The sequence below is a fragment of the Martes martes genome (assembly GCF_963455335.1).
Source record: "Martes martes genome assembly, chromosome: 3".
Lineage (NCBI taxonomy): Eukaryota > Metazoa > Chordata > Mammalia > Carnivora > Mustelidae > Martes > Martes martes.
The window spans coordinates 179,162,582-179,175,311 of record NC_137890.1 but is presented as its reverse complement, the minus strand read 5'-3'; the positions used below and the strand labels follow the sequence as shown (position 1 = coordinate 179,175,311).

At 51.8% G+C, this 12,730-nt stretch overlaps 1 protein-coding gene across 2 annotated transcripts in view; it reads left to right on the top strand.

Annotated features, from left to right (window-relative positions):
* The first annotated feature begins 279 nt into the window (after window positions 1-279).
* NRP2 (neuropilin 2) overlaps window positions 280-12,730 on the top strand; it is a 113,569-nt gene continuing 101,118 nt past the window's right edge. For both annotated transcript variants that reach the window (XM_080799280.1, XM_080799281.1), the window contains exon 1: window positions 280-1,202. In XM_080799280.1, the coding sequence (XP_080655406.1) occupies window positions 1,130-1,202 (73 nt within the window). In that variant the 5' untranslated portion in view covers window positions 280-1,129. The remainder of the gene's footprint in view (window positions 1,203-12,730) is intronic.

Genomic DNA, 12,730 nt, shown 5'->3' with positions numbered 1-12,730 from the left:
CGAAAGGTGCGGGTGGGAGAGAAGCGGCTGGATGGGAGCCGCCTCAACTTTGATCGGGCCGCGGCTGGGCGGGTGGGGGGGGGGGGAGCCGCCGCCGCCCCGCCCGAGCCGGGTGCCGCGGAGCTGAGCTGTGCGCCGCGCGTCTCCGCGGCTGCCTCTTTAATCAGGAACACAGAAGGGGCGGGCCCTGAGCCGGCGCGTAATCGGATAGCTCTGCCGCGGCTCTGACATCCACATGCGGCTCGGCCTGAAAAGGCTGGGGGGAGCCGGAGGGGAAGCAGAGAAGGCGAGCGAGGCACCAGCCCGCAGCCCGCCCCCGGCACATCCTCAGACGCGCAGACCTCGGCGAGGCGCTGGGCGAGGTGGAGGTGAGGGCGGGCGCGAGCGAACTCGGAGAGGGGCTCGCTCACTCCCAGGCGATCCCAGCCGCCGCCGCCGCCCCGCAGCAGCAGCCGCAGCCGCCACAGCCGCCGCCGCCGCCGCCGCCGCCGCCGCAGCTTCTTTCCTCTGACTCCCCTCGTCAGGCTGGCCGAGCGGGTGTAGTCGCTGGGGAGGCTCCCGCTAGGGGAACCCGGCGACGGCAGGAGCTGGGCGGCCGCCTCCCGCTCCGGCCGTCCGGCGGTGGCTGCCGCCGCCCGCGTGTCGGTCCCGGGTGCCGGGGGATGTGTGTCAGTTTACGCCTCTGAGATCGCACAGCTGCCTGGGGACCGTGGGATGCCCAAGCCAAGTCTGGGGCTTTTCTTTTTATCATCATCATCATTATTATATATATATTTTTTACGCTTGGCTTTCGGGAAATCTTCGTGATGTTGTAGGATAAAGGAAATGATACTTTGAGGAACTGGAGAGGACATAGATGCGTTTTGTTTTTAAGAGAGGAAGCCCGTCCCCTCTTGCCAGCTTGCTCCCGCTTTGCTGATTTCAAGAGCCACCCTCCTCTTAGCGAGGTGAGAATCCGGCAGGAATAAGGTGAAGACGGGCCGCCAGCACCCAGGAGGGAAACACTGACCATTAGAGACCTTTGCAGAAGACACTGTAAGGAAGAAAGCAAGAGAGAGGAAAACAAAAAGACTTAAAATTATACAAGAAATCTACAAATCCAGCTCTGGAGAAAGCCTCCTTCTCCAAAATGGATATGTTTCCTCTCACCTGGGTTTTCTTAGCTCTCTACTTTTCAGGACACGAAGTGAGAGGCCAACCAGGTAAGCCCCTGAAAGTTTTTCTGTTCATTTCAACATGCTTTTCCCTTTAAAGCCAACGGCTTATACGGGCCCCACGGAATGGCATAGAAAGAGGCTTTCTCTATACTAAATAATTTAAAGAGAGATCCCAGCCGGCCCTGCCTACACCACCACCACCGCTCCTAAAACCCAACTTTTCTCCCCTACTAGGAGAGTGTGTATGTGTGTGTGTGTGTGTGTGTGTGTGTGTGTGTGTGTGTGTTTTGAAACATAGACAGAATTTGGCGGTGTTCAGATGTCACATATGGACTGAATCAAAGGTTTAAAAATACTACAAAGCCTTTGCATTACAGTTTTTGGGATTTTTTTTCCCCCTGTCTTGAAGCAGAACACATCTCCCTTGAGTTTCTTCAACCTAGCCAGTGAAATATAAATCATTTGCATTCTCTCCACTTAGCTACATGGAGCAATGTTAACTGAAGGGCTTGGGAAACACAAGAGTCTAGTTTTGGTTTTCCAGTGCTGTGGATTCTTTGCAGAATGTGTGGATATGCCTGGAAATCACAGGGCACAGGCTGAGGGAGCAAGTGGGCCTGCAGCTGAGCTAGGGGCCTGGGGCTGGGCGCTGCTGGCAACCAAGGCGGCTGGTCGTCCCCGCTCTCCTTCGTGCATCCATGTGTTTTCTGGGAAAGTAAATCATGTTCTTTTCAAAATTATTATTAGATAAAACAGACTGCGTCGCCTTCGAAGGTCTCTTGCTCTTGTGAAGTGGTTAGAAACTTTTGAGTGGAATTTGTTCTCAACCACTGCCAAAAAGGGTGTGTGGACAGACTGCAGAGATAAGGACTGCAAGGCCCAGAACAGTCTGGGGCCAGTGTTTGGCAGCGGGGAGGAGGGCTGGCAAGGGGCACACGGCCTGAGAAGGGATCGCTGAGTGCGGGGAATCCAGTGGGGCTTGCCCTTCCTTCCCCACACCACTCTCCCCAGAGTGAGCCTCTCTCCCCTCTGAAAACAGTGTGAGGAATCCGACAAAACTCTTGGAAGCTGCTACAGGTGATTGAGATTGGGGAAACCATCTATGGAGGAAACAGGGAAAGGAGAACGAGGAGATAAAGCCTTCGTGGAAGGCACTTCCAAGGCTACCGGCGGCCGTGGTAGGGCTAACCCCCTGCGGCTTCCTGGGCCCCTCCCCTCCATCGCCGCGGTACAGGGGGTCCTGCGGGAGCCCAGAGGGGAAGCTGTTCGCCTGGTGCTCTGGCTCTCGCCGCCAACACACCCCATTTAAGCTCGAGTGTTTAGTTGATGGGAAGGAAGACTGAGGATCGCCTTTGCTATCCAGATCCACACGTTTGCTGCTCCTTCTTTGCCATATAACCGGTCTTCAGGGCAGCTGCAAATCGGATCAGAGATGGGCGCAGGTCTCACTTGTCTCCCCATCCCCTCTTGCCTTAATTCTAAGTTCCCAGCTTGAAGCGAAATTAAATTACCTCCCACAGACCTAGATGCTGCATAAATTATGTATGTTTGTGTGATTCGCTGTGTGTGTGTGTGTGTGTGTGTGTGTGTGTGTGTGTGTTTGCGCGCGCACGCGGTGAAGATGCCCACGGTATATTATGTGTTCAGGCACGGACTCTAGTAGGCCCCGGCGAGCGCGCGCACACTGGGGCAACACCGGCGCGCGCGCGCTCTCACATACACACACGTGCGCGCGCGGACACACACACCCAACTTCAGGTTCCGTGTGCTTTGCGGAGCGGGAGGGGTCGTAAAGACTCAGAGGCCATCTCCTACCCCAGATGTTCGCACATCTGTCCCCGAGCGCTGCGCGGAGTGTACGTGTGCGTGCGACACCCGCTCGAACCCACTCCCGCTCTGCCACCTGCCTTTCGCGCTCTCCGCAGAGCCCCCTCCCACCCTAGCCCCGGGCCGCGCTGCGTCACTTCTAGAGAAGCCCAGAGGCGCGGAGCGCGGGGCAGGTCACCCACTAAGATGCCGCAGGCAGCCGGGCACCTGGCGTGGGACCTCCTTGTGGAACACGGAGCTGGGACCCGCCCTGGGCGGATAGTCTCCAGCCCCTCAAAAAGGCGATCGTAAACCGCGGGGAGCTCGGGCTTCCCGTCGGAGCACCCGACTGGCACCCGAGGAGCTGGCAGCCGCTGGCAAAGGGCGAGGCCCTACTAAACCTCTGACTCACCCGGTGCGCGCCTGCCGGGAGGGGGCTGAGCCCAGCCGGCGGCAGCGGTGGCGGGAACCCGTTCCGAGAAGGAGTCAGGGGAAAGGGAGGGCGGAAGGTGCAGGAGGGGGAGCGACTGAGCAAATAACCCCGCGGCCGCGGCGGCAGCCTCTCCGACTGGCGGGCGGTCGGGAGGCCGCATGGGCTGAGCGCTCCAGGCCCCCCCACTCCCTGACCCGCCGCCTGCCTGCCTGCCTGCCTGCCTCCTTCCGACTGGGTTCGGGGGCTCGGGGCAGCCCGGCGGGCCCTCCCCTGAGCGCCCCCTCCTGTCTCCCGCGCCCAGCTCTGCGTTGAATTCCCCCCGCCGCCCCTGGAGGGCCGGCTCCGAGGGGCTGAGGCCCGGGGTCGGCGGAGCTGGGGATCCGAGCGCTGGCCGAACTGGGAGGCGGGAAGTCAGGGTGCGATTTCAGAACCGAGGGCGGAGAGGGGCGGCGGGGAGCCGGCTCTAGCCTCGGGGATGCGCGCAACTCGCACCGCTCCTAGCAGCGCCCAGCGCCCGCCCGGGCGCCTGAGCAGGTGAGGAGCACGCGGCGCGCGGGCATCCACGTGGCGGGGACGTGGTGGCCCTCCAGCCTGCCCCACCCCTCAACGCCGTCTCTAACACTGCATCGATTTGTTTGGGCTACGCAGCAGAAACAGAGCCGAACGATCCATAAACATTCTATTAGGCAAAAATATTACCAGCGAAAGCAAAACCGAGGCTCGAGACTGGGAGAACTTGGCTGCCTCCAACAACTCCAGCCTTGTCCCCTCCTCCTCCTTGACTAAGGACACCCCCAGGGAGAGGCTTGCGGCATTTCCTCCGCGCTGTCCACTGCCAGAAAGTTAAGTCGCCGCTGCGGTTCTCCGCTTGGGAGAAACCTCTGCAGTCGCCGGCGCGGTCAGCTTCCCCTCCCCCGCCTTCTCGCTCCTTGCTTTTCCACGTGAGAAAGAGAAATATTCACAGCCAACGCTTCATTTTCACTGATTGATTTCTTTTTAATATCAACACAAGTTAATGGAGGCGAGGCGAGCTGTGATTAAACGGCTGCCCCCACCCTTTGCCTCGGGCTGACTGCACCGCAGTTTTTCCAACCGGGTCCCAGGAGCCCGGCGGCTGGGTGGGGGGCGCCCGCAGAGCAGAGGCAATGTCCAGGGGCTGGCGCTGGGGGAAGGGGGGGCGGGGGGGGCGGGGTGGTGGAATGAACCGGCCTCTTCTCTGGGAACCGTGGGGGTGGGGTGGGAATCAGCTTTCCTGGCAAGCTTAGGGGATCCGGCTCATCCGTGTCGCAGCTTCTGCGGCTCCGGTTGAATTTCTCTGAAAGGGGAGGGGATCCACGCTCTGGTGTACTGGCGTGTACTCAGGCTCGCCGCCCTCCCTCCTCCTCCTTTCCTTTAGGCTACAGACAGAGAGGAGAGCCCCCTGGCGCTAGCCACTCCTCGTCAGCGCCCGGCACGACTCACCCCTTTGCTGGAGTTAATCGTCGTCGGGGGTTGGGGGGGGGGGAGGAGAGGCGGTCTGCGGTTTGCTCAGGAAATTATTCAGGTCCTGACAATGGGTTTCTTCAGATGGTGGCAACTCCCAGCCCCAACGTCTCCACCCCCGGGACACGTCGCTTGGGGCCAAAAGAACCCAGACCCTATAACCAGCAGCCTTCCCTCTCCCGCCCCCAGAGCTTTGATCTATGCCTGGGTTTAAACACCATTGCCATGGACACGGGCAGACGCGGTCAATCAACCTTGCGTCTGGAGTGGATGATCAGATAAGAGGTGTAAACTGTCTGTGGGAGACAGGTCTGGGTTCAAACAAATCCTAAAAGAGAAGCAATGACGTTCCAGGTGCCTGATAAGGATTTCTTTTTTAGCCCCTCTCCCCAAAATGCCGGATGACTATGAGCAGGTGTAATGATTTGCAAGCAAAACTCTGAACTCCTAGATTGTACACCGACAGCCCGCTCTAGGCTCTGGGGACTGGTCTCATGCCCACGTTCAATGCGTGCCCAGTAAACTTTACCCCATAAGCAGCCACTGGAGGTAGTAAAACTCTTACCGGCTGCCAACAGAGCACACAGTGCAAAACAGTGGAAAGAATAGAGCTCCCCATGAGTGCTCCTGGCAAGCACCTTCTTGTCCAGGATGTGCCTGGTAGGGTTGCAAATGCCCAGGCAGCACTGCGGGTTTGGACTTTGGTGTCAGTCTGCCTTCAGATTAAGTCACAGAGCACCCAACTGGCAAAATGTAAGGTTGGAAGACTGCGGTGACTTGGAAACCCCAGGCTATCTAGATGGGACTCCTGCTGTCTACCAAATGGCTCTCATCCCCTGCTGTTGACTGTGAAGTCCACATTTTGCCACAGAGAGGTCAGCTCCTATCTTCCTTAGTATAGAAAAAGAGGAGTCCAAATGCCAATTCATATGCAATGAGGCATGAATGTAAACAAGGGCTGGGAGGGGCCTGGGGAGCATTTGTGGGGAGAAACACCATTGGCTAGATGATTCTTAGGTCCCTGCCCAGTGCTGTTTGTTCAATTCATTCATCTGCTTCTTAAAGTAATCAAGAGAATGAGCTGACCGGGTGGTCAGAGTGTGGGACAATTCTTGGTTGATGGAATTCAGAGCCAGGTTTATTGGTAAGCTGGGAAAGACTAGGAAATAGAGATGAGATTTTTCTTTTTTAGAAGTTGGAGCAGAAGCATGATACCTTTTAATTTCTTGCACTGTGGAGAAAGGACTTCAAACGTGACATCTGGGCAGTAGTTTACATTGTCATTAAGGTATTTGCAGTATTTTATCATCTGACCATTATTTGCCACTCTGTGATCTTTGTGGCATCCTCCTTGAGTGGCAGACATGAGTTTGATCCCCAGAAGTTAGTCTTTGTACCTTTCCTTCCAGGTAAAGTAGTCACTTTTTTTTTTTTTTTTAATTAACCCATTCCTGGAAGATCCTGCCTAAGTTTGTCCTAGAGAGACAACAGCATTTTTCAAAGCCTTATCTGCCTTGATGAGAAATGGCCAAGGGGCTTAATGGTTTCATTACCCAACAGGATTCGGTGAGGCTGGATTCCTGGACATAGTGGCCCTGTAGCATGGCTGGTCCTCCAGGAGAAAGGATCTTCTGAAGGTTTAGGAAGCTGTCAAGTTTAGATAAGGCTGAGCTCCGATCCTATGGGACCTTGGTTGTATTAATAAGAAGAAATTAATTTTTAACCACTGGGAACGTTGCCAAATTATGTGACCTTTGGCAGACCAGCTGTGCTATAAAAATAAATCCCCCATTTCTGAAAATGCTTCCCCTATCCAGTAGAACAATAACAACGTGGCATTTAGGATAGGGATGAGTGGGCTTGGGGCGACAGGCGAGAAATGGGAGTTGCCAGCAAAACACCCTCAATGTTGTGACACATGGTTTCAGACTCGAACATCCTATCCACACCACCCTCCCACCCCAAAGACACACCTTGGCTCCCGGTACACAGGAAAGAGGGCTGGGATGACAAGGAGCTGGGTGCCAGTGTGAACTGGGAGGGCAGAAGAGGGTAAGGGCTCCCAGCCCTCCCCACACCCAGCCTTGAACGGACAGATTACTGGCAGGCGGGAAGAGCAAAGGGAGTTTTCTGCCCAGGCAAAACATTTGTCTTTCCCTAAATAAGTTTGTCACATAGAAGTTTTGGGGAGCCCTGCCTTGGGCTTTCCAGCTTCCGAAGCACTGCAGCCGCGAAGCACTGCAGCCGGACCGCCCGGGCTGAAAAGCCAGCTCAGCCATTTGCCAGCTCTGGGCTCCAGAACACTCCATCTCTCTGTACCTCAATTTCTTTACCTGCAAAGTGTGTTTGATAGAACTACTTCGCCCATCGGGGGTTTTGTGCCGTGGCAGATTGCACAGGGCACTGCTTGGTCCAGTTCTGAAGGCCTTTATCCTCGGAAGAGCTTCAGGGAGGTTAACTGGAGCTCAGATCGTAGGAAGCACATTATAACCATTGTGATAAGTTTATGTTGTTTGTATGAGTTTGGGTAATAAAATAATTATCATTCTCAGCTCTTACCCCACTGAACACTGGTCTGTGTTTCATAAGCTTCAGATGATCTCTCAGCACACTGTTCTTCAGAGAGCAATATTCTTTGCTGGATTTTCATCTCAGATTTACATCTCCTTGTTGCATTTTTTTTTTCTCTCTCTCTCTCTCTCCTTGTTCTTCTGCTGGTGGTGTTCTCATCTCTACTTTTTTTTTTTTTTTTAAAATCTCTCCCCCTTTCCTTTCCTTTTCTTCTCTTCCATCCTTCATCCCTGCAAGTGTGCTCAGCAGGCAGCATGTGCGGAGGGTGCTCCCCCCCAACGTGCTATAACTTCTACTCTGGCATTAAGGCCCCTCAGCAGCTGAACTCAAGAAAGTCATCATAAAGACAAAATAGCTTTTACCCAGCAAGACTCTTAATAATCCCATTTCCCTCTGGGTCTTCATAAAAGAGTCATGATCTAATCCAGGAAAAAGGGAGGGGGCTGGGAATAACAAAAGGAAAGCTCTCCCCGGTAGCCCACAGTGGATGGGGCTGCTAGCCAGCTTAATGCATGTATCCAGTGAGTCCCTGCTCTGGGCCTCAGAAGATCCTGATAACCAGTGATCTGGGCTCTGGCCAGTCTTTCAGCAAAGAAGATAAAGGGAATTGCACACTGCGGGGCTGAGCAGTAGTAATAATAATTGTTTTGATGAAGGGGAAAAATAAAACAGATGTGCCCCAAAAGGCATCTTGGGGGCCAAGGGCAGGGAGATAGGGGAGGGATGGGTAGAGGGAAGAGATCATTGATTACCAGCAACCAGCTTAGTGATGAAGTAGGAGCACGCCTCTTCCTGGTGCTATTGGTAACAACTATCTAGAACTCACCTTCGGGAGAATGAGAGAGGCGGGGGGTGGGAGGGTGAAGAAACCCTCAGATAAATTATTTTTACCATCACTAGGATTAAAATGTAAATATCCTTTGAACTGCAACATTATTCTCCGGGGTTTAGAGTGTCCTTTGGAGACCGGATTCACATAACTCAGCCTTGACTTATGACTAGGTATCATGATCCCAAACACGTTAAATGAAACTCTCAGTTCACCACTAAAAAATTGTCGCGTTTAACAGCACACTGTTGGGTTGGGAAGGAAGGGTAGGACTAGAGAAGCAGAACAGTTTGGATAAAGCTTCCTCAGAGTTCGTGCTGGTTAGTGATACTTTCGGTGCTAAGTTAGTCAACTAGCAGTTGGTGAATTAATCCCTCAGAGTCTGACTTTTGGGCAAGGCTCTGGGTTTGATCCTATAAAGTTCACTAAAGATGAATGAGGAAGGAGTCATGCTTGTCAAGTTGCCGTGGTCCAGCGGAAGGGATAAGGCTGTCCCGAGCCCTTGCACATCTTAGGTGTTAAAGAACTTCGGTCTCGGAGGTTCTAGATATGGAGGCTGGAAGAGTACTCTTGGTGTGGGAGACCAGGGAGGAGGTGGTGGCATGTGAGCCTCGACTGAGAGGACGGATGGGCATTAGAGCTGGGAAGGGGTCTCAGGGGAAGATGAGAACTGAGAAATGGGCACTGGGTTTATTTGGGGAACACTCAGAAGCTGCACTTTAGAATGTGTGGAGGGAAATAATTGCAAATAAGGTCAGAAACGATTCATTAGGCTAAACGCAAGGCCCCATTGCTAGGCCAAGAGGTTTGGATTTCATTCACTCACCAATGGGGAGCCCCTGATATCTCACCATAAGCCTTTGGTTCGCTTAGTCCAAATAAATGAAAAAAAATATTATATTACCTTTTTTTCTCCTTTGGTTTTTGGAGAGACCTCAAAATTAGTCTTCCTCTATTTCCTTCCCCAAATGTCTATTGAAATGGGCAGGCATTGTAATCCCACATCTCTCATCAAGGGCATCAAAATTGCATTTGCAATGAGGACTGGAAAAGAGTGGACATAAATAAAAACTAATGATATTATATTGGCTGCCCTATTGGAATTGCATTTGTTTATGATATAAGATGACAAATAACAAGGTTACCACAGGTGGCATGATTCGAGGTCAGAGGAGGTAATCACATCAAACTTGCGTTTTTTAACGATTACATGAAGGTTCATTTTTAGAATCCAGATTAAAGGGAAGTGATTTTTCCAAAGGTCCCCTTTCCAGACCCAATTCCTGGTTCTGTCTTCGGTGAATCCATTGGAGGTGTTTTCGAAGAGGGAGCTTGCCTGGTTCCTTACTCCTTTCTTCATGCTTACATGCTGCCTTCCCCTCCCACCCTCTCATCCCCTCCTTCCTGCCCTCCCAGAGGTTCTTTTATTCAGATTTTGAACTTTATCACTGCAAAAGTTCACAGGGATTTCCATTTGCTGTGCCTTCAGGAGTGCATCACTCACTGCCACCCGGCCCCATAAATTGAATAGATTGCATCCCTTCCCAGTTGCCTTAGGAAGTGGTCAAACAGCCACATTCCTGGGCTGATGGATTGGCTCATTTCTTCCCAGCTTAAGCCAAGATACAGATTTTATGAGACTGTCTTGTGACAGACCGAAGTCGCTTTGAATAAAACAAAATCCAGCCTCGGCTCACAGAAATAACTCTTAAAAAGCAGCTTATCCAGGGTTAGTGAGCAAAATTTGGTTAAAACCCCGAGCAGGGAGCTTAGATGATTCAGCCAAGGGATTTGAAGAAACTTTTTGGTCTTCCTTTTTATGTATCGGTGTTGCTCACATGCTGACACACAGGACTGCGTATCCACAATATTTATAAATTTGCAGCTACAGACTCAGTTAAGGAAAGAAACTCACGTCAGTAGGGCTAATGTGATTAAAAGACATTTGAACTCTCCATAATGCAAGACAGGCGTGCTCATTGGAAAAATCCTAGAGGTTGTTTCAAGGCTTACCAAACGGATGAAACAGAAGTGACACCTTGAGTAAAGGTCTTGTTCTCTGGGTGGGAAGACAGCCTTTTCAATTTTTGGTTCAATTTATGGGGTTATGGGATCTTTTCCCCCACCTCATTATAGGGACTTTGAATTTAAGAACTGAAACTGACCTTTAGAATCGCTCCTCTCATTTTATAGATGAGAAAACAAAGTCTCAGAGGTGTTTCCTGGCTTACCCAAGGCCACACAGCTTGTCAGTGGTGAGACCATGTTGAAGACAAGACTTCTTGCTAATGAAGTGGCAAGGTGACAACCGTCTCTCTTTTTAAGTAGGAGAAAGGGCTGCTTCTTTGCCTTGCTGCTAATAATGAAATGAAAGCAGTGCTTTGGAAGTAGGAACAGGATGGGATTATGCTGTGGATAAAGGATAAATTATAGAGGAAATAAAGTCTGTTATTGTCAGGGAAAATGAAACCGACTGCTCCTCTCCATATGACCCTCAGGGATATACACGAAATGGATGTCTTCTAATCCTTCTATCCCTTCTCTTGTACAAGGTGTTTTAAAGTAACAAGGGAACTGGGGTCTAGTTCGGTGAGTTTCAAACTGTGCTCCCCAAAGCCCAGCAGAGGTGACAGGGGAACCGAGGGGACCGGATTCTACACCCCTTCTCGCCACCTTACCTCCTGCACCCAAGAGAGCCCCACTTCCTTCTACCTGCTTTGGACATTGGAGTTCTGGGTAGACTTTGTTCAAAGAGAAAACAAACTCTTCTAAGAAGAACTTTGAGAACTACCCACTTGGTTTAATCCTCCCACTGAATTACAGTGTAGGAAGCTGAGAGGAATCCCCTGGCCTCTTCTTGCTACCACGGGACCAACCCGTTTCCCTTTCCAGTAACTCGGTCCCATCATCTCGGACCCACCTCTGACCACAACTTGACTCCGGTTCCACGTTCAGCCAGTCCTCAATTTCCCAGTTTGGGCCAAGGACATTTTCCTTCCGTTCAGCTAAGCCCAGGATGGGACTGTTCTTTTGCTGGGCGGCTGCCAGCAGGCTGTTGCCTGGTGTCTCCTGGTGCCTCTGCCTGGCCTGGGGTGAGCCATTGTAATTCTAATTATTTAAAAGTATTCGCAGCCGTCAGGGTTTCCTTAGTGAACATTAGTGTGGAGCGCAGGCCATACAGTGTTCCTTTAGAACAACTCCAGCTGAATTTCCTTAGAAGGCAGACCAGATTTTTAAAAATATTTTCTTTTCCTTCTCATTCCTTCCTAAAAATCAGATATTACCAAGGAACTCGTGGTTTGGCTTAAATTTAGTTTCCTTAGAAGGGTGGGTTCCTTCGGAAGCCGGCAGAGTGAGTGGCTCAGAATGGCCAGCCGGTGGATACAAATTCGCTTTCCCTGATGCAGAGCCGGGTTACCTCTAGGCGGCTTCAGATGGTGCCTCGGCCACCAGCAAGATGGGGGCACCTGAGGAGGAGAGGAAACAAAACAAAACAAAACAAAAAAACAGAGAGAGACTGGAGGATATAAATGTCAGAAATCATCTGACATTGCACGTGTCAAGTAAAAACACCTAAATGCTCATCATGGGGGAAAAAATCAGACCTGCCAGACTTTGGGACTTACAGTTCCCCTTCTTTCCAATGAGGTCTGGAGGTGTCACCTTAATCCTTATATTCTGCCCCCCCCCCTCCCCCAGGTCTTTAGCTGGCCTGAGCTGGCTCATGCCTCAGGCTGCTGTCACAGATGGAGGAGAAAACCCTCTCTGAACGGCCCCAGCCAGGGTCTGCCTTCTTTTTGGGAAATGAATTTGCCCCAGGTGAAAGGTACTCACGAAATAGTTGGAGAAAGAAGTCCCTTGTCAAGCCACCGAACAGGCCCAGTAGCTCCAACTTCGACAGGGTCAACTTCCCTTCTGTTGTATGTGGAGATTGGCCTAAAGGGGTTTGCCCTTGAGTTCAACTCTTGGCTCTGCCCGGACTCCTCTGACACAGGACAGACAGCATTTATGCTGTTCCTTCTGGGACACAAGACCGACCTCCAGAGTCACGGGTGGTAGAGCTCTTCAGAGGAAAATCGAGTTCATTTCTACTGGGGGCGTGTTTGTGTTCAAGAAATGAAGATCCCCAAACCTGGAAATGAGATTTCAATGATCAAGAAGATGTGTGGAAGGATTAAGTGTGTTTTCTTTACAAGTTTTACTGGTATCTTTCCAGGATTCAGTTCTCTCCAAGAAAAACAGAGGCAGAAATGATAGTATTTATCTTGGTGGCTATGTGTCTGTGCAAACGACGTGTGATATTTTACGAGCGGGCGTGAAAGCGTGTACGGGCCTGTAGTGTGACTTTCTAATAGGTGTGTGTCCCTGACTTCTGCTCAGTATCTATGTGTGTGTGTCTGCTTCTCAGTGTGTGTGCCGTCCGAACAGGAATGTGAGTTTGCACAGGCTTGG